Here is a 22,112-nt window from a genome sequence, read left to right on the forward strand (position 1 = left end):
CTGGTTGAGCAATTTGACCACAAACACAACTCCAAGGGTTGCAAAAAGGTAAGAAAGCACCAATTTGCCTAGTCATGTGCTGAGGCTTGCTGGGAACCAGCTGCTCTTCAAAGTCATGGGAGGAGGCACCTCACAAAATGGCAGCTTGTGACACTTTTAAAATATGGGGTTTACAGTGTTCAGATTCCCACAGCTGGAGTGATGGTGCTGGGCAGAGCACAGCTCAGCACACCCTGGCACTAAAAACCTCCACATGCTGGGCTGACATAATCCGTTCCCATGTTCATGTCAAATGGAGCTGAAGCTGGGCGGGGGGGGCTTCCCTGGATATCTGGGTTTACTGTACCAGCATTTTTCCATGCTATCCTAGGGATCAATGAACACTAGCAGGGCTTATCCTGCTTCATCTGTTTTCTTTGAGTTTTGACCTTATATTTAATAAAAATGCTGGTAAGTGACTTGTAGCCTCTGCTGAATCAGGCCATGGGGAGGACGGTGGTTTGTGGATCCTTCCAGAATGACTCTTTATTGCAGTTGTCTCCCATAAGAGAAGGCTGAAGGCAACGGCTGTGTGGTTCCCTTCATGTATATAGTGTTGGCAAACACAGGCCAAGAGTACTCTACTGCCTTACCCCACTTTCAAGAGGGTCATATGAATTAGTAGAAGGCATCAGAAGTGATCAGGGTCCTGCTGGGTCACAGTGTGCCACCCCTGAGGAAGGAACAGTCTGTAAGACCATCCAGTGCACCACATTGCACCACGGTACTCTCTGGCAAGACAACGGCACCCACTAGGTAGAATTATACTAAACACCAGGCATCCTGCAAAGTAAATTTCCAAGTAAGTTATCTGGTTAAAGCAAGGCTTTAGTTTGTGACCTTTTCCTAAAAATTACCATGGATTGGCTCGAAATACTATACAAGATGGCCAGAGGAGGCAGCTAAATGTGTCTGTCAACAAGGGCACCTGCAGTGAACAATGTAACTGGGCAGACAAGGAGGAAGCACTGCAGAGTCACATATAGTTGAGCCAGTTTCAAGGACAGAGAAACATGTTAGCAACCTGCAGAGAAGGCAGGAGACACAGAAGCAGTGGCTCAAGAAAATGCTTCCATGTCTGAACAGCTGGTGTCCAGTGCAGGCTTGTATTACAGAGAGGTTGTTCCCTACTTGCATGGATGAGAAACAAAATTCAGTGAAAAGGCACTCCCAGAGATGGGGGTCTAGAATGACACTGCAGATGTTTGGTTCACCAAGAAAACAGCACCCTTCCTCCCCTTTCACCATCCCCATGTGACAGCAGCACAGTAAGGGGTTGGGAGCGGGACGTACGCCGAGCCAGCGACAATCTCAAGTGTGCAGAAATGACTGACGACTGCCCATAGGGGGTTACTGCTGGAGTGCCCCTGGTGGTGAAGTGGTTAAGGCACGGCACCGTCAATGCCGAGATCCAGGTTCAATTCCCGGTTAGGACACTCCCCGGGCAGATGGAGCTCGTTAGCCCTGTAAGGCAATCCATCTACGTCCTGAGGACCTCGCTGCCACCGTCCAAGCTCGCTTGGCCCCGGCAGATTAACCTTAGGATTAAAGGGTGGGCTCAGTTCCGCGCACACTGTGTCTCACCTAAAAAATCCAATGCGCAGGCTGGAAGGTGTAAAGACCTTCCAGGTTCTTCATTCGTGAAGACTGGCCATTACTTTACTTACTTACTGCTGGCCCACACTTAAATGAGTTGTCATTTAAACAGCAGACCCTGTAAGTCCCATCATCTGCATCTTGCCTTTCCCCTGAACACTCAGAACACAATCCTTTTGTTCGTCATCATCCACCCGTTGCCAGCTGTAAAAGTTTAGTGTTCCTATTTCTAACACAATCCTAATGTAAGCACAGGCAGTTAAAACCAAAGTGCTAAAACCAGTTCCTCTATTTTTACATTTGTTTCAGACTGGAATTCACTCAATTTGCTAACCATATGGTTTTCAGGACTCACCAGTCCTGCAGGGCTCACAGGACTCATCAAACCTGAAACTGAAGAGTATACTTGATTCTGAATTCTGTAGCACTTATGTTGTCCTATAAATCCCTGTCTTCACTCCCCAGCTCCCCGTCAGGAGCCAGGATTTTTTCACACCTGCAGCACTTAGGATTTTAAGACACATCTACAGCAATCACTATTGTCGGATGGCAAGGAAGGCATGGGTGAAAGAGGACTCATGGGTGAATGAACAGTTTTGACACTTTTTTTCCTGTAAACTCAGCAATCCAGTTATTTTGCTAGATGCAGAATCTGGTAGGGGAAATCACCTTGTTGATATTTAAGAATAACCTTTATACCTTCCAACCAGAACTGTCACTTCGTATCTCCATTTCTTATGAATATTTCAGGAAGTAGGTCATATATAATTAAAGACGCCTATGACACTTGTAACATCCTATGACATTCTCCTTGCAACAGCTGACAAAGAGCAGGAACCCCAAAATTACATTTTACAGTCCTGCTTTTCCCAGCTCCTTCAGTTCCTCTCATATGGATTAGTCAAGTGGAAGACTTCAGCTGTTTTCTTAAACAGCTCCTGATAGGAGGATTTAAGTCACCACCTTGCCTTGTGCTAATAGATGCAGACAGGTACAGCCTGAACAGAGTTCAGTAGCTACTCAGAGGAAATTATCTCTAACCTCAAGTTAGCCCATTACTTCTACAGAGGACACATTAGACACATGTTTAATTGAGAACACAGTACTAGAGTTAACCACAGGCAAAATTGCTGTAACAGAGATTAACACAAGTATGCGTTTAAAGCCTCTGTTGAAGTAGGGCCTTAAGTGAATACCTCACCTGGGAATGGGGAATTATCAGCAGAATACCTGCATCTATAGCAGGCCATTGGGAACTGCTTTCAAAATTGGTTCTGAAATACTCTTGTTTTCAACATCCTAGTATCAACTCTACTTGGGAAGTAATGGAATTAATTTAGAGAAATGGTTCAGCAAACAGATGGGCTGTGTGTCATTTCTGGGCTCTTTCAAGACCCATTTCCTTCCTGTATTTTGAGAAAACTCACCAATACCAAAGGGAACAGTAGTTATGAACCCCATATGCTTTGAATACATAAAACACCTATATTCAAGTCCTAAAGCTGTTTGGCAAGCCCTTATTACTTCTGTTTCTGAGGAAAACTGGGATGTAAGACTTGATGGCCTCTTTGTTTATAATATTCATCCATTCAATACTACTGACAAAGTGACTGCTTGCTTTGATGGTTTATGATGGGCCTTGCCAAGTTAAACAAAGGACTCCCTGCTATTAATCTGCTCTCCTGATTTCTCTCTTATTTGGCTAAACCTGTTTGTCAAACAACTATAATGGCTATAAATACTTCAGATTAACTCACAGTAGCCCCAAAGCAAAGCCAAGCTATAAATTTTCAGGACAGGTGACAATTTCCAAAGTCTAAAGGAAAGAAAGACTCTCACAGCTAAGTGGCTGAAGTGTTTTCACTTTCCAACTCTGCTTCCAATTGCTGATAGCATAGATATGGATATTAAAACACACACCCAATCAAGAAATTAGCCAAAAGCATTCTTTAAAGATTAACAAAGAAGGGTGCAACTCCTAACAATGGAAAAACAACAGGTTTACATTTTTAAGGACTGCTTAATTCTGAAGCCACTGTCTTCATTGTCATGACCTGGCACAGTCTCTGTTGCACTCATGTGCTGTTCAGTACCTCTCTTCATGTTCCTGACCAACCGGTGGCAGGGAAGTGAGGGGGTTGGACTAGGTGTTCTCCAGAGGTCCCTGACAACCTCAAAAAGTCCGTGATTCTGTGATCTACCAGCAATGTACAGGGACACACTCTTCATATTCAGATCCAAATTCTTCTGCATAGCCCATGAGGCAGGTCAGCTGCTTTTCTAGCCTGTTTTCAGTACTTCTTTACAGGTCTCTCTTAAGGACCCTTTCGGCTGTTTTCATCCTACCAAGTTTGCATGATCTTTAATGCTTCCACAAGTCCTGGTCCCGGCCGACAACCTGTCTGGGCTAAAAAAACAGGGCACGTTACCTCCTCCTTCTGATCCTTCATACAAATGCATCTGATAAGAATTACTGAATGTGAATAACCCCACCATTAATTCTTAACTCACTTACAAGGCTGTAATGTATTAAATAGTAGAAGATAATTTTAGAAATTTTATTAATACGCATTGCAGCTTAGCAAAGGTATGTGTGAAGTTAGTTTATGTATGCACAGATCAACTTTACTCACTTCACTAGGAAATGAGACAATTAAAATACGATTCACAAGAAAGAAATGAGCCAGGGCCTTTCCACTGGCAAATAGCAAAAAAAAACCCAGATTGAGCACAAACAGTCAAAGGAAGGATGTATGTGTCTTGTACAGAAGGAGCAATACAGTGTTCATATTAGCTACAGATAAATCTGTTTGCCTTAGCAGACAATTTTCTATCAGTAACACTGGTTATTTTTAAGGTTAAAATAGCAAAGTTTTATGTTAAAATAAAATAACAAAACAAAGGTTCACTGAGGCAGTGAGTTGAAGTGAGACCAAAGTTTCCTTAATAGACTGACCTCTTGCTATCAAACTTCAAAGAAAACTACAGCTCCTGAATCAAAACATTTATATTCTTCCCTATTTGCTTTTCTTGTTACAGGAGCTGCTTGCCAGATGGTGGTTAGCAGATGAGCAGTTTCCAATGATGTGGTTTCTTTGGACCTGTATTGCTGATGTGCATGATATTTAAGGTCTACTGGTTCAGTAAATAACTTCTGGGTGGCAAATCCTAACCCTTTCAGAGGGACAGGTGACAACCCCATCAAGAGCACCATGAAAGGAAACCTGAGAGAGCTGCAGAAGCAGAGTGACTTATTCCCTCCTGACTTTGCTGGGAGGATTTCAACAGGAGAGGGCAGTGCAGGCACAACTGAATGGCTCCCAAGAAATGATTACAGAATCCTTAATGATAGGCTTCAAGGAGAGAAACTACCCTGGTGTCCCTTCTTCTGTGTTCTCGGGAGGACTGTGTACTCCATGGGTGGAGTTTACTCTGGACAACTACTGATTTATAGCAGTGTATTTTTACTAAACAGCAACATCTACTATGAGGAAGGAAACTGATTTTTTTTTTTTTTTAGAGTTTCTCCTTTTCCATTCAAATTCATAGAAGCAAGTTTTCAGAAGAACTTGTAAGAACACACAAGAAATAGATGGAGCTTTGACACAAACTCTTGTGTTGCCTTCCCCCCCCGTGCCCCCTCCACCCCAGTTTATTCGTTAATTCTCTAATACTGTCAACAATCTCCTACACCATGGCTAAATCGAATGTACCAAATTATTAATATTTTTGAAAACTCACTGAACATGCCCTACTGTCCCATGGCATATGCATCTAAGAGTATTAGTTTCCCAGTGACCAGATGTACAGACAAACATCAGGAGAACTCCCCCCTATTTTATCTGTTGCAGTAGGCACCAGAAACGAGAATCACATTTCAAATTCTCAGACCTTCCTCAGAAAAACAAAGTGGTTTCTACTTCAATCCTTTCAGGAAGGCTGGGAAAGAAATAGTTAAAAATAAAATTACATTAAGGTCAGCAGAGACAGCATCATGATTTCCATGTTTTCCATATTTTCCAGATATGGAATGATTTCTTCTAACAATACAGAACAAAATACTGTTTAGCAAGAGAAGTAAACTGAGGCTGTTTTTCATCTTTTTCCTTTGCCAACACAATGGAGCTGTCTCCATTAATATAACCTTGAATGTGTTCATTTTCACACATTAACTCTTTGAGCCCTATAAATATAAGCAGTCTTTCTGACTCAGAGAGAAAGTGCATTTTAAACTCCTGAAAAAAATGGAGAATAGAAATTTTAATTAAAGTTCTCCTTGTACACATGCACATATAACCCTCCCCTTAGCAAAGAAAAGCCCTTTTAAAATTAAAGTTATCATGCTGAAATAATTAACATAACTCCTGGGAAAAATGCATAATCTTTGCATACCAAATGCCAAAAATGTCTAAATGAACTATGTTTAATAAATATTACTTTTCTCTTTGAGTACATACACACAGTTAATCATGCATTGATAGGTAAAAAAATATTTTTAAAGCTCTAGGTATTGCAACTTAAGCATTTTAAATGTGACCCACATCCTGGTATTTGCAGGTCCCTGAAGGTTTTCAATCTTCCCTCCTCAGAACACAACCCAGCAAGAATAACTTAGAAAATACGAGGAATCTCAGATCAACAGCGCTTTTCCACAGCTGCCAGGATTGTATGCCATCCTGCTGCTCTTAGCTGAATCACAGAGTGCACGGTCTGCACCTCCGAAGGGCCGGCACGACTGTGCCGCTCCTGCAGCTCCGGGGTACTGACTGCTGCTCTGTTCTGGGGCAAGGGTGGCAGTTTTAATGGGTGTCTTGGCTCATGGTGTGTTCACGCTGCATGAGTCCCACTGACCTAATTATTTGTCCTCAGTGCTTGGCATGAGGCTGATTCCTTATTTCAGGGTATCAATATTTTGATGTGCAGAGAAAAAATTTACAAGAGGAAATATGGAAAGTGCCAGACCCCATCTCTGTGCTTTCGAGGCACACCTTTTCAAGCCTGTCTGCTTATCAGGCTCACTTAAAATAAAATCTCAGTCTCTTTCAACACCCAAAAGAGTGCAGTAAAAAATTGTTAACATCATTATTTGTTTTGCACACCTGGCAAAAAGATTTAAATGCACTCAAAAAAAACCATCCTTGACTTCAAAGTTACCATGGGTGCATGATTCTGCATAGGGTGAAGGAAAGACCCAAACATAAGAGTAACAGGATTTCCTTCAGACTTCTATATTACCACTCCTCCACCCAGGAACCAGCAACATTCTAACCTTGGTTCACAATATACACAGCCACGATCAAAGGATAATGCAAAATCCTTCATGCTAGTTCAGGCATGTATTGATCCATGAAATCCACCTGTTCCTAACCTCTCCTCCCAGAATTCAGAGTGCACTTGAAGCCCAGCTGCAATGGTCCTCAGCCATAACTATAGCTCCTCTACAAGGTCCTCTGCCTTCAGACACTGGTATTTGTGTAGCCAGTCACTTTAATAGACATATGTCATCTTTAGAAATAATATTAAAAGCAAGTTATGAGCATGGTTGTACCATTTAGCAGCTAAGTATTTAGAAGCTCTATGTAAAAGTAGCCACTATCAGCCAGTGAAAGCAAATTAATTATTTAGATATATTTATCGGATTTATAGGTCAACTGAAGCTAAAGCTAGTTAATTGAAATCCTGATAACAGATTGAAGCCTGTGCTAGATCCTGTACTGTGAAATGCAAAGTCTTTATTAAATAAAGCCATTAAGAAGGATGATAATCCCTGTGGCCTTAAATATGAATAAGGTGCAATGTAAATAATAAAAGGCAAAAATCCAATTTTCATGCAGTGAACTTTCAAATACTCTGCTGTTTCCATTAAATTACCTTTTATTCAACATATTGTAATGGCACTGAGGGCACATCAGGATTCCTTGTAATACAGTTATTGTTCAGCATAAAAACTGGTTTTTAACTTGAAGCAGAAAAGTGAAATATTTTATTTGGCTTCTCATATGTCCAATGACATGAAAATTGAGAACAAAAGCTTCATAGATGCAATAGAAGAGAAAATAAACAAAGGAAAAACAAACACATGCAAAGAAAAAAAGACTCCGAATGTGAAGACAAAAAAAGAAACAGGGTACATAATAGCAGTTTTCCAGTTAATTTTACAGAACTTTAATACTAGGAAATAGAACGGAAAAATAATTTCAGTAACTAAAGCAACTAAACTTGGATATAGGCCAAATGGAGCTGTAACACACAGCAAAGAAGGTGAAACTCATCAAAGCTCTTTACCCCGAAGAAAATCTGGTGTGAAATGTCTGTCACGCTCCTTACAAACACGAGGGTGATGACAAGAGCTTGAGTGCATCAAGTGTCACAACAGCACAGTGTTCCAGTATGGAGGCGTATGATCACTCCCTGGTTCCGCTGTGCTGGTAGTAGGTCACTTCAGACGTGTTTTACCTTCTCATCACAAAGGGAGCACTGATATTTACTGTTTTCTATAAAGAATTCTGTGGAGTTAAGAAACATTAACTAAAGATAGTTTTGTTTACTGAAAAACTGGAAACATAAGGTCAAGAATTTACTATTATTGTTGAGAAAAACAACACCCTTATTGCAAAATTTAAGCAATCCATTAAAGATGAGACTATACTTGTTATGAACGTCAAACAATTTTTCCACTATAAGCTTTTCTGCAAATCAAAAGAATTCCTCCAGCAAAGTCGTGCTGGAATAAAAATAAAAGAATGACTCCATTTTTATTCAATTCTGTATTCAATTTGGAAGCATTATACCCGAAGAAATCCTTCAGCACAAAAATGCAATTTTCCTTGTGGCATCTTCATACTGCATTAAGGTGTTTAAAGAATCAACAGTAGAAATGTCAACTACTGTAACCTCACAAAACACATAGACATGCATTTTACAATATTTACTTTTCACTGTCTGTGGCCGTGCCTGCCACATCCTATCTCCTGTGCCCATTCTCTGGTCTTAGAGTCACAGAATCATATAATGGTTTGGGATGGAAGGGACCTTCAAAGATCATACAGCTTCAACCCCCCTGCCATGGGCAAGGACACCTTCCAGTAGACCACGTTGCTAAGGGCCCTGCCTAATCTGGCCTTTCTGAACATTTCTGAACATTTCCAGGAATGTGGCATTCTGAACATTTCCAGGGATGTGGCATCCACAACTTCTCTGGGCAGCCTGTTCCAGTGTCTCATCAGCCTTCACAATAAAGAATTTGTTCCTTACATCTAACTTAAATCCACCCTCTTTCACTTTAAAACTGTTACCCCTTGTCCTGTAACTACAGACCCTGGTAAAAAAAAAAAAACAAACTTCAATATATCTTTCTCATATGCAAAGAAAGGAAACATATGAAATACAAGGGGAAAAGCAAATCTATTCATGGCATGCAGATCAGAAAATGGTAACACCTGACAGACCAACAATGAAATAATACAACAACTCCATCAGTGCAAACCACTATCTTGAATAATATTTGCTCCAGGTCAGTGAAGCAAAGGTATTTGAATGACGTTTCTCGAGCTTTTCTTCCTAGGAAGGAGAGTATTGCCTTCCAGCAGCACTCAAAAATGGTTCTACTGAGGTGCTACGATGTTGCTACTTACTACAGTAGTGATTTCTCACACCTCCCACCAAACTGAGTCAGAGTCCTAAAGAGCAGATCTGCCAAGTAGCAGATTACTCACAATCCTTCATTAATTACTGAAAAACGCCACAAAAACCAAAACGGTGTTTATTTGAAGCTCATTCAGACAAAGCTACTAAACAGCTTGGATACCGAACACTACAATGGTCAGGATCCACCCTTACTATTACTTTATTGGGTCTGGAGCTATGCGACACCAAATAGTGAAATATTGCTACAGAGGTATCTTTTAATGTTCTTTTAAACTCTTCAGGGGAGGAAAAAAATAACACAACAAAAAAAACCCCAAAACAACACTTACTGTTTTACCTGAGATTCATTATGGTCTTTATCTGCTTGCTGCCAATTGCACTGAGTTTCCACACTAATGAGACCCTTTCAGACTGACCACAGTCTTTGCTCCCCATTTGGCTTCTATTTATTTCACCAGCACTTATTTGACGAATTGGCATCACTAAGTGAAACCTTTAAGTCATAAGTTGACTCATTAGAGGCACATGTTCATCAAAAGCATCAGATCAGTTGAGGAACCTGAACTCCATCCAGTTTCCTGTTTATCTCTCATTTTAAATGTGAGCTCAGATTCTTTTCACCTCAGCCTCTGTACCAACAATAAGTTTCTCTCCAATAGCTATGGAGAGTATTAAATGAAACAGCTTCTCCTACATCCAAGATCTTATAAAAACCCACCCACTTTCATCACAATTTTCACTACCAGATAAATTCATTCTCAAGTGATTAAATTTAAGAAGAAAGGCCCCTCTGACAGGGCAGTATCCTAGTGTAGAAAGTACCCACCACTGCAACAGTGGTATCACTGAGAGAATTACAGAATCACTGAGGTTGGAAGAGACCTTCAAGATTATCTAGTCCCACCTGGTTGATACCCAGCACTACCATAATCACCCTTAAACTATATGCCCAAACGACACAACCAGATGCTTCTTGAACATTTCCAGAGACTGTGACCTCATCACCTTCCTGGGCAACTCCAATGCCTAACCAGTTTCAGTGAAAATTTTTTTTCTAATATTTAATCTGAACCTTTCCTAGTGCAACTTAAGGTCATTCCCTCTCATCCTTTCACTTGAGAATGGCAGAATTTAAACTTCTATTTTGTATAAAATCTAACTGACAAAAAGCCAAAACAGACTAAGGAGGCAGCAATAAACGGAATATCTTCTGGAATTTTTAAGCCTCATTTGATGAAAAACAACTACAAAGAATTGAAGAACATTACCCATTGGAAACATCCCCTCTTCTCCTCCATACTGTGCCCCTTTTATTGTCACCTCTGTGCACCCTGAATTCTCCTCCCATGTGCATGGGCAGGACACTGCTTTGGCTACTCTTCACATGGGCCACCACCTGCTTATAAAACAGAAGCCAGAGATGAGAGGGAGATGACCATTCAACCCTGGCTGTTGAGTTTTTGTTTGTTAATAAGCACAAAATTACCTCTCCCTGGCTGAACAATATTATCACAGATGATAGAACCTACACAGCCCCTTCTTTAAACTGCACTGAATTATTTTTAACAGGAGTGACCACCATGAAAATATACATTCAGAGAAAAGTGAGTCTGACTGCATATAAAAGGAAGTCCTGTGTTCATAAAAGAACAGATAAAACCCCAGCTAGGAAAAAATAAATATTCCTTTCTGCAATACAGATCAAAGGTATCATATTTTCCTTTAGAAAGTAATATACTGATTATTAAAAAAAAGATGTAATTGGTTCAGATTTTACATTGTTGCATGACTGTGAAATATAAATAATCAAATGTTTTCCACTATGATCTAACACCAGGATTACCTATACAGCAGAAGGGAATAAGCAAAAAAATTTCATCTCATGGTTGTCAACTATTATTTTACTGTTTTATGACGTATGTGCATGACTGTATTCTCCAGGGGCTTTTCATGATTTGTTTTAGAAAGAAAGTATGCGAAAGAATAAGGATCTTCACACAAAAACTCTTGGCTGAAATGTGAGTTACTCTGGACTGAACTCAAAGCCATCCTTGCCTGCCTCTTCCACATTGCTGCACCCTCTCCACATAGAGCTGGCCAAGGAGCAGCAGCCCTGGCACTGATGCATCCTGCCCACTCAACGTGCTGCAGCTCACACTTCTGCCAGGAAAGCCTCTGCTATTTCTGAGTCTCTTCTCATGACATTTTAGCACAAAATCACAAGTCAGCTCAGCAGCAACGATCAGAAGAGCCCAACACACCAAGTCTCAGCATCCTCAAGTGACACGTGCCTTGCTCCTATTCCCCTGCCTCCTCTCCAGTCGACCCCTTGCTGGGCATCCCTTCTCCCTCACACAACAAGCACAGATATGTATTTTTGGGGTGCAAGAGGAGTCTGTGTGTGTGCACCCCTATGATCCCTCAAGGACACATGCTCCATCATGGGGGGTCATCCTGGGCACACATCCAGAGATGCAGCAGGACCAGCCACTGTGCCGTGACACAACATACACCCATGTCTGGCACACAGTCACAATAATGCACAGTTTACTGAATTGGATATGGACATAAGAAGAACACATGGAACAGGCCTTTCTGGCAAAAAATATACAATCAGGGAGATATATATATTACACATATATACATATATTTGTGTGTGTCTAATTTACAGATAAATAAATGTTAATGGAAGTCAATCAAAACAAAACCTTCCTTATACTTCCTTCTAATTCATTCTCCTTTACTGTATTGAAATAATTACAAATTCATAAATTATTACTGGTATTGGAAATTAAAATGTATTGATTCGCTTATAAGGATGACAATATTGCAAACCTGGTACAAGCTGCAATAAAAACATTTCAAAACACATATGAAGGCAGACAATAAAGAGGTAGCCTGCTAAAAACTGTTTCAAAATTAAATTAGAAATTTAAAAGTAAATTTATAAAATTTACATCTTTTCATAATAACTCTCAGAGGAATTTTTGATTTGAATTATCCTGAAATTAATCCACAAATAAACATGTTCATTAATATTTACTGAAGGGATAATTTGGGAAAGTAAATACGATAGTGCCTCTGTTTGGCTGATTTCTTGGCTGTTACGCAGAAGGCAATCAGGAGGCAGCATAACAAACACAGCAGCGTCCCCTTCGTTTGGTTAGGACCACAGTATCTTTACCCAAAATCCACCCACAACTGCACAGTTAATATTTTAGACCTCTCTTTCCCTCTACTCATCTTGCACCTAATCCCACTTTAATGATACATCAACTGCAGCAATTAATGAACCTTTGTCCAGAAAGGGAAAGACAGCTTAATGAGACAGTAATACATATTAAAATCAATAGTATTCAGATTATGTGTCTATTCTAGTCCTCCCTCTGAAAATAACTGAGACTGTAGGAGAAATGATCATTAGCATTTCGATAACAATCTTGCCAGCCTTCTGTTACAATACTTTGTCTTTAGAGTAAAACTGGGATTTGTTATCTCATGCAAGCAGACCATTCTAAAATTAGCAATGGCAAATTCATATCGGTTTGGATCAGATCTTTAAAAAACTTGGAAAAAAAAATTAATGCTAACTTGCCTGAATAATGAGACTCTCATGCCTGTTGCTGTAGCAGCAGAAACACACTCTAAGCGTTGACTAAGAAGCAACCTCTTCTAAATAAATACCATTTCTGTGCAGAGAAAGGCACTCTTAAACCATATGCAGCATTAGTTTCACTTGTCTGATAAATCATATTCCTGCTGACAGCCAACACAAGGGACAAATTCCTCCCTACCACAAATCCTTACGGTATCCCCAAAACAAAATGAGGCTGAATGCCACAAAGCAGGAAAGGGTTTTGCACCTTTGTCCCATCGCCACTGCAAGTAAACAAAAATTCCTCAGCATTCCAGAGTCGAATTATACTAGGCAAACACTATGAGGAAAGGAAACAGTTTCATCTCTCTCTTTTTTTAATTAGTGAATCCCACAGCCTTCCCTCTTCTGGAACCCAGTGCTGTCAGACAGCTAAGCCTTCCTGTTTCCAATGCAGGACAAGATGGAGAGCTGCTGCAGAAACAGCTTTACAGCATTCATGAGGACAGGCATCCCCCAGAAACTCCTGCCCTCAGTCAGCCACATGCAAACCGACCAGTCGCACCAAAAATCCCAACCGCTCTGACGGGACAAGAAGCCAAACTTCAGCAGGGGCTAAGCCACGATTTCAAACTGCCAGAAAACAGTTATAAGACAAACCCGACTGTGGTTTTCACTATTTAACCCCTCAATAGCTGGCCCTGCAGATGTGGAAGACTGAGCACAGTGCCAAGTGCCAAGCCCTTCTGGTGACCCACAGAAGACGGGCAGCAGAGAGGTACAGCTCCATCAGCTCCTTTGGGCAGACAGTCACCTGCCCACTGCCTGAGTTCACAGGTGACCCCAGTGCGCAGCAAATTCTGCAGAACCACTGGAAGTTATGCTTAAAAGACTGGGCAGAAAGTGCTCTTGATTCCAGATGTTTTACATTTTTCTCTCTGCCTTTGAAAACAAAATGTCTTTTTAATACCAAAAGTAATATTCCCTCCTTCTGTTCTTCCCCTGAACTAAGAGGCACCTCATGTACACATATCATTAAATTAATGTTTGTTCTTTCTAACCAAACAAAAATGTTCAAATTACATACAAAGACAATTAGATTAAATTATTAGGCACATGCTCTGGGGTTTTTTTAAAGCTATTCAAACAATTTTAAAGGCTTTTCAGCAGTTCTCTAGCAACATAAGCAAAACTTCCCACAAAGAGGAGGTAAGAAGTTTAACATTACTGCTGAGGAAGATGGTACCATAGCCAAGCGAGTAAAACTAGCACATCAGCAAACCTCCCAGCACCCTGTAAAGTCAGGAAAAGACATGGCTCAAGCTGTCAGAGGAATCCAAACTGGCAAAGGAAAGAGGATACGGAGCTGGTAAATGGGGTGAACCTGTTCCCAGGCCCATCTGCATGATGCACTAGAGAGAAATTTTTCTCATTTTTTTAACTCTTCCCTTTTTTTTTTTTTTCTTTTACATAATGGCCAGACCAGTAACTTTCCAGCCAAAGTACCAGTATGCTCCCTGCAAGACACTTCTGTTACCAGAAGCAGTTTGGTTTCGTGCAAGACTAGGGATAAACAGGTAGCTTTCAGCTGGCACTGTATTTCCCCATCGCTCCCTCCCCAGCTGCAGAAGCACAGCTGCTGTGGGAGCTGGGCAAAGCCAGGGTCATGCAGCTTTCTCAAATCCTGTAGTTTATCTTTGTTCAGGCTCTCATGTCTTATTAGAATTAATCTTGGGTTCTTCCCATGACAGCTTACCCCAGATTGGGAAAACCTGTTGTAAAATATCAGATTTTTAACAAGACCATACTGACAATGCTTGCAAAAAATCAGCTTGATATGTGATGAGTGAAGCCGAAATTGCGTGCACCCTGAGCTGTTTTTGTCTGTAGAAGTCACAAAGTCCCTGAACAGTGAATGAATCCAGTGCTGTAGAGGTCAGCAATTACCATGTTGTAATGCTTAAAGACATCCATCAGAGTGAAATATTAGTTATAATGCCTTCTGAAGCTCAAGGAAAGGCTTTTAAGAGTGATCTACGGCTTCAAAAGAAAGTGGCATCCCACAGTCAAAGATATATACAGGTGGGTTACTGTAGTGTGAGAAGGAACTACGGTTTTTATCTGAAATTTAAGCAGTGATTCTTAACAGAAACAGTATGAAATATTGAAAAGAACAGTGAAATCAGAAGGGACAGTATAAATACAACAGTGCAAAACTCAAGAAGTACCCAGACAAACTTTTCAAGTTGAAACTGTAATGGGATTATCAAACTAAAATTATGAGACAGCAGACAAAAATAACTCTATACTGTAAGAAAATACCTTCCTAGACAAAAAAAATCCTCCATGGCATAAATAAAATATTGTTGTAGCATTTTATGTGGCAGCTTATTGATCGTATGGACACAGCTTTGTCTACAAAGAGCACACGTAGCCTCCCTCTGACCTGCAAGTACACGCACCCAGCATTAACAGCCAGCGCCTGAAGCCAGTCTGACCTGTTGGGCACCCAGCCAGCACCAGGAGTCTGCCTGAACATGAACTGATAAGATTAGAAACAAGGAATACAGTGTACTATTACAGACCATACACAGTGCACATCACTGCATCCCTGCACTGACGCTCCCTGCAAACAAACTGCAGTATCTCTGCCAAACCCCATTCAATGGCAGAAAACAACTGTCATAGCTTCAGTGTATACAAGCGGCGCTTTTTAATCTCCCAAATCCCAACCTCTTTAGTAATAAATCTGTGTTTGTAGGGCAGCATCCTTCTGAAAATTGAGAAGCATATGATGGTGGGTGAGCACTACTGGGACAAGTTTTCAGCTGGGAAATGTAAAGTTCAGAAAGTTCATGCAGCTTGTCAGCATGTTCTGCGTGTGCCATAAAACCACAGAAGCACAACCCTCCCAAAGAGCAAACAGCAGAGATTTAGAGGAGGTGGGCAAAAGTTGCCAGGGTTAAAACATGTACAAGATTTTTAGGGCTGAGTTGAGAAAGCCTATCTATCTGCCTTTGAGTAACCAGCTACCAAACACTGTCATATACTAAGTGTTACCAGCGTTCATCAGGAATCATTCAGAAGGATGACGTGCAGGGATTAAACTTAGCATTCACCTTTGACATCGAGTCCCACAAAGGCATGTCACACTGGCACACACTAATAGGGAGGGTGTAGGGCCAGTGGTACAAAGCCCTCTGCACTGCCTTACGACTTTTTTAGGCATGACTGAGCCACTGCTGGCCATTCCAATCCAAAAGAAGTTCACTATCAGTACCACCATGCTTTGGTCACATCAGGTCCGTCATGCAATTCTCTAGTTTGCAAATAAGAAGTTAACATTATCACCCAAAGACAAGTAAAAATACTTCGTTTCTGGAAAACATAGTGGACATGAAGATAACACCTGCAAATAGCACATTTTCTGAAAAATGTAAGAGCTCAGAATGATGAATTTTTCTGATGCAGCCCTTCAGCAATCCCCTCTCCTACGCTCACTGACTTCTGTGAGGACAGCTTCAATTACTAGGGTTTTAAACACTCTTGGCCATCTTTTTTTTGCAATACCTTTTAGTATGGTGGTTAATCTCCTGTGTCAAAACACATTTTTAGCCATCTGCCAGACAAAAAAAAAAATAGTTCTCAAGATCAGAGCCTTTGCCACATGAAACATCACTCCTTTTTGGATGGCTTTATGACAAAGTTCAGGCACCGACCAGCCAAGCTATGGCATCAGAAGCAAATTAGTGAGTATGAACAATAAGGTAAATCCACGGGTCTATATACACGGCATGCTGCTGAATGGCACTCCTGTCTGTGCAAATCCAGGCATTAAAAAGCCAAGTCAAAGAGTCTCCTCTGCCAAAGTGTGTCCCCTACACAATCCACTGCTGCTGTAATATACATAAATGCATATAAATGCCAAACTCCATCTGCCTCCTCTTGTGTAACTCGGGGTGGGATCTTCACCTGATAGAGAATGTATCCAAGAAGGAAAGAAACACAGTGGTGGAGAAATACTGAGAAGTCTACTCATGTTTAATCCACTATAACCAGTATAGGATCAGGCAAGACTCTTACAAAAAATGTAAGAAATGTCTCTTTTGGAGAATTTCTACAAACAGAGCAGCTGAAAAGCCTATATAGCAAATTAGCATTGCTCCCTCTGCTTGAAAAACTTACGTGAAGCCAAAGGCTAGCAAATGGCAGCTTTCCACCCGAAACAGTGAAATAGCTCTGCAAAGCTGATACATGGGAGAAGCATCCAGTGCAACACAGGGGAGTGCAGCCCATCCGTCACTTCACTCAAGCACGCTGACACATCATTTTCCTTATGTGCACATCTTACTCTCCACTGTTACCTATAACCCCATCTGGTAATGCACCACATGTCTATCCATCACTTCGGCCATGTTTTCTTCTCTGGGAAAAAGGAGAGACATCTTTTGTTTTTCTAGGTTGTTTCTTTTTCATGCAAATGTAGTTCTCAGTTTGTATTACGAGCAAGCAAGTAATAAGCACCGCATCTGGAGTGGGAGATGCCTGGTTCAGGAGGAAATTACTGGAGACTTGCATACATTTAGCTGGCTATTAGATCTTGCCAATTGCTGAAAAAAAATTTTAAGTTATAAACTGCAATAATTGTTAAATAAAAACCCAAACACCACACTCAGTAAAAAAGGCAGATTTACCATAATGCCCCAACAATCTAAGGGAGCCATTTACTTTGACAAAACCTGAATTCCCCAAGCAATTCGACAGTGGTAATGGAAACACAGGAGCCAATAAATTATAACCTTGTATGTAATGCGCCTACCATTATAAACCACTCTTAGCCTCCTGCTCTATTCCCTGGGGGGGAGCACACAGTTGTTGGATTTCCTTTCTTTCATTCTTCCAGTGTGCTCTTTCAGCACTTGGACCCTTTTATAATGTCTAATACCATACTCTGCATTTACACAGCAGCTTTAATGTGAACATCTCAAAATACGCTATACCATTCAAAAAATGATTATGTTTTTTTTCAGGCTGAAACCAAGGCATTGAGTCACTAACTGGCTTACCAAAGGTCACATACCATTATATATATCAATAGAATCCCAAACACCGTTCAAGCATATATTAGTAGGAAGGCACCACTTCCAGATCTCTTCTACTGAAGATGTATACCACAAATCTTAAAACACCTACAGGATTTCAGTAGTTTTCTGAACAATAGTCTTGGACAACTTTAGGAGCATCACCGGTGTCAGTACATCCCCAGCTCAGCCCCTCCCATACTGACTTTTAGCAGTCTGAATAAACCAAGTCTGTGATAAACTATGGGAAAATAAAAACCAGAGACCCGATTAAGAAATACAACTCCCTTAAAGTTTTTCCAAAGTCATAAACAACATTTGTTGATTTTAGAAAACGCCATTTATGCAAAGACTACCCACAAACTAAAAGGTGCTGAAGCAAAACACAGGCATGATAGCAACACAGAGGCTGACCCTGCTCTGTCTTCTAAGGTTAATTAAAACTCTTGCAGAAACAGATCCCTGGTGTGATTTTAACATATCAGTCCAAGGATCTGGGCAAGACTGAAGTCTGATAGAAGTGACCTTGGCTCTCTGCCATTGCACTTCACAATTAGCAGTTTCCTTCCTAACCAGAAAGCTCATAATGGTATGTCCCATTTTACATACTGCATTATCTAAAATGAAAGGTATTAATTAGTAAAATAGTGTAATTTGCATGTAAGCCCCAGGCAGCAAATCTACAGCAATTTCTGAAATTTATATATATATATATATGTATAAAACAAAGATGACTTTCACTCTCTTCAAGGCAGCTGAGCTGTCAAAGACCAGCGCAAGAGAGAAAAGGATGCGATTCTGCTCTTTCATATCAACCTCTAAAAGCCTGATTCTAGCCTGGATTGTACCATCTATTGTTTAGTTCAGAGAGAGGTTCTGCACTCTTGTCTCCAGGACTGCTCAGCAATCAGCTGTATCAGCAGCTCCGAGGAGGATTATTCTCCCCTGCTGCTTTTTTTAAAAGCAGATTAGTTCAGACTTTCTTTCACTGTAATGAACCTTGTAAGGATCAAGCACATTGCATTGATTTCCAGGATAAAATTGTGCCATCAGTCAAAAGGCCAAGCAAACAGTTTCACAGACCCACTCTGTCCCAGCAGACCCACTGCCCCAGAATCACCCATTAACCCCAGCAAAGGGAAAGGAATTGCAGTTGTTAACCATAAAAGCCAAAATGTGATTCTCAGGTCACAGAACTTTGCTTTCTGTCAAATTCAGATAGGTAACAACTCTCCCAGAAACAGAACTGATGACGTTCACCAAAGTGCTATTCAATCAAAGCCAGAAAATGATAGAATGCAATGTGCTTTTACTTACTACACAATATCTGCAATAATGGCTAGGGAAGTGACTTCTTAAAAGCTTGCCAATTTATGGTAAAACAATGAAAATTCAACTTCCCTAAAAATTTGCAAGTAACTTTCCACATCAGGCATTTCCTTTCATGAGCACCCTCCTGTAATATCCAAGCTTAACTAGGATTTAAAGATTTGATAACCAGAGATTGTCTTCTTGTTGGATGATCACAAAAGCCTGGTCAGAGTGCAAGACCCTGCCCCTGCAACATGAACACTGCAGGTGTCATAAACAGACTCTGCCTCCCACAAGAGAAGACTACCTGGACTTCAAACCAGACTGCGGGACATTGTATTTTAAACTACCTATTGAATGCAAACTTTCCTTTTAGTAGATTGGAAAGCAAAGAAGACAGGAGTTGTCCGCTGTGATGAAGCTGCAGCACTTAGCTGAAAAAGTAAAAAAGCAGAGGGCTATATCCCATTGCCTTTCTTCTTTAAATTGGACAAATCATTATTATTTAAATTGGACAAATCATTATTAAATACCTGATCCTCACTGAAGACTACAGCTCAATAATAAAGGATCTACCCTTTGAGAAATATTGCCAAGCATATTTCACTTCAGACTCCAAAACTGAATTTTATGGAACAATGTATGGCATTTGCCATCATTTCCTGTAGGCAAAACTTCAAAACACTGGTACAGGTCTATTAATTTCTTTTAGAAAAAAAAAAAAAAATTGAAACATTTTTTATAGCAGTACAACCTCACAAGGAATCTCTTCACTGACCTTTCCAAATCAAAAGCCTGTAAACTAAACTACAGCTCAAGCGGATTTCATGAAAGATCAAAGGCAACTAAACATATCCAGTATATATATGACATTAGAAGTAAGATGTTCCCAGTCTTAAGTATCTCCATTGCAAATTCGCCTGAAGAGGTCCAGTAGTAAATTTTATCAGATCGAATTAAAGAGTAATATAGAACACTGGGAGGAACTGATCTTGTCCCCTTTGAGCCAATGAACCCCCTGCCATGGATTTTAAAGGGCGCAAGATCGGGCACTCGACTGCACAGTTAAAAAAAAATAAATGGATATGCTGCAGTACTAGCCTTCGATAAACCACACACCTTCTATATAAAAATGAAATTACGTTCCCTTGGGAGGGGAAGTTGCATCTTCAAACCCCACTACGTTCCGACTGTCAAGAGGGTTCTGCGTGGCTCTGACCGCACCGGCAGAGCCCCAGGAGCGGAGGGGGATACTCGGGGCTGCGAGGAACGCGCCGGGATGGGACCGGCCGAGCGTTCTTACCGCCTTCCCCCCGTAGGCAGCGCGAGGGTGGGAGCCAGCTCCTGCCCGCACCTGCCCGGCACCTGGCGCAGCCCGACACGCCGGATAAAAACGGTTTCGAGGCACTGTGGTTCGTAACACTGGGAGCAAGTCCGGCTCTGCTACACCAGGGGCGGCCCCGGAGCCCGTCGGTGCCCGTCGGCAGCTGCCCCACAGACGAAATGAGCCCGCGGTCGTGGCCACTCCCGCCGCCCGCGGCCGTCCGGAGTACTTTCAGGACATCCCCAGCCGAGCCTCCCTCCCATCTTTGGATCGCGGGGGGACCGCAATCGCCGGCCGCAAGTCCGAGGGGCGGCGCCCGTCCGGAGCCCCGCGGGCACACAGCCGCCTGCGGGACGTCCCGCCGGCACACCGGGAACCCGCGCACGCCCGGCCTCGCTCCCCCGGCCCGCCCGGTCCCGGCCCGGCACCCACCTTTCCCAGCAGGGCGCTGCGGCTGGCGGCCGCCAGCTCCCGCAGGCTGGCGGCGGCCGAGGCGGCGGCGGCGGCGACGGCGCTGGGGGCGGCGGCGGGCTGGGGGTACGTGGGGACCGCGGTGCTGGGGCTGCCGCTGGCGCCCCCGGCGGCGCGGGGCCGCTGCCGGATGCCGTCCAGGAGGCGGACGAGGAGGATGTTGGCGGGCAGCTCGTCCACGCCGCAGCCCACCAGGATGCGGCACTCGGGGCAGCGCAGCTCGTGGCGGGAGCTGACGATGCTCTCCAGACAGCGGCGGCAGAAGGTGTGCTGGCACGGCAGCACCTTGGCCGTGGTGTCCAGACGCTCTAGGCACACGGAGCACTCCAGCAGGTCCAGCAGCGACGACTCGTCCATCGCCGCCGCCGCCGCCGCCGGCTCCCGCTCCGCCGCCGTTCCGCCGCCGCTCCGCCGCCCCCTCGCCTCCGCCTCCGCCCCCGCCCCGCCGCCGCCGCCTCCGCCTCCCCTCCGCGGGGCAGCGCAGGGCCCCGACGCCCCTAGGGCCGCCGCGGCCGGCGGCGGCGAGGGAGGGGCGGCGGCGGGGCGGCGGGGGCCATCGGGGCGGCGGGGCTGCCCCCGGCGGCGGGCGGCGGCGGCGACCCCGGGAGCTGCCTGGGCGACGCTGCCCAGCGCCGTGCGGCGCGGCGGGGATGCCAGCGGCGGGGAGCGGAGCGATTCGGGAAGAGGGCACCTGCCTACCCGCGCCCTCTCCCGCTGCCCGGCGCGGCTCGGCAGCTGCGGCGGGGCCCGGCGAGGCGCCCGCCGCGCCTCCGCGCGGGGCGGGGAGCGACGGGGAGCCCCGGGGGGGCGCCGGCGGCACGGCGGCCGCCCCGCAGGCGGTCCCCGCCCGCCCCGCCGCCTCGCCGCCGCTCCGTGGCTCCCTGTAACCCGACCCAGCAGGGCTCGCAGCCCGCTTTCCGCCGCCGCCGCTACTCCCTCCTCCTCCTCCTCCTCCTCCCGGCGGAGGCTCCCGGACAGGCGGGGGCAGGCGGAGGAGACCCCTCGGGGAAGCCGAGGACACGCCGGCGGGTGCGGAGGGGAGCCCCTA

At 43.4% G+C, this 22,112-nt stretch overlaps 1 protein-coding gene across 1 annotated transcript in view; it reads right to left on the reverse strand.

The window, feature by feature from the left end:
• The window catches only part of SH3RF3 (SH3 domain containing ring finger 3), a 250,917-nt gene extending 229,460 nt beyond the window's left edge, over positions 1-21,457 (reverse strand). The window contains exon 1 of the mRNA XM_027889651.1: positions 21,026-21,457. Coding sequence (XP_027745452.1) covers positions 21,026-21,421 — 396 coding nt within the window. The 5' untranslated portion in view covers positions 21,422-21,457. The remainder of the gene's footprint in view (positions 1-21,025) is intronic.
• Between the last annotated feature and the right edge of the window lie 655 nt (positions 21,458-22,112).

This window comes from Empidonax traillii, unplaced genomic scaffold, assembly GCF_003031625.1.
Source record: "Empidonax traillii isolate 1590-97213 ecotype Southwest subspecies unplaced genomic scaffold, ASM303162v1 scaffold268:size1028579, whole genome shotgun sequence".
Lineage (NCBI taxonomy): Eukaryota > Metazoa > Chordata > Aves > Passeriformes > Tyrannidae > Empidonax > Empidonax traillii.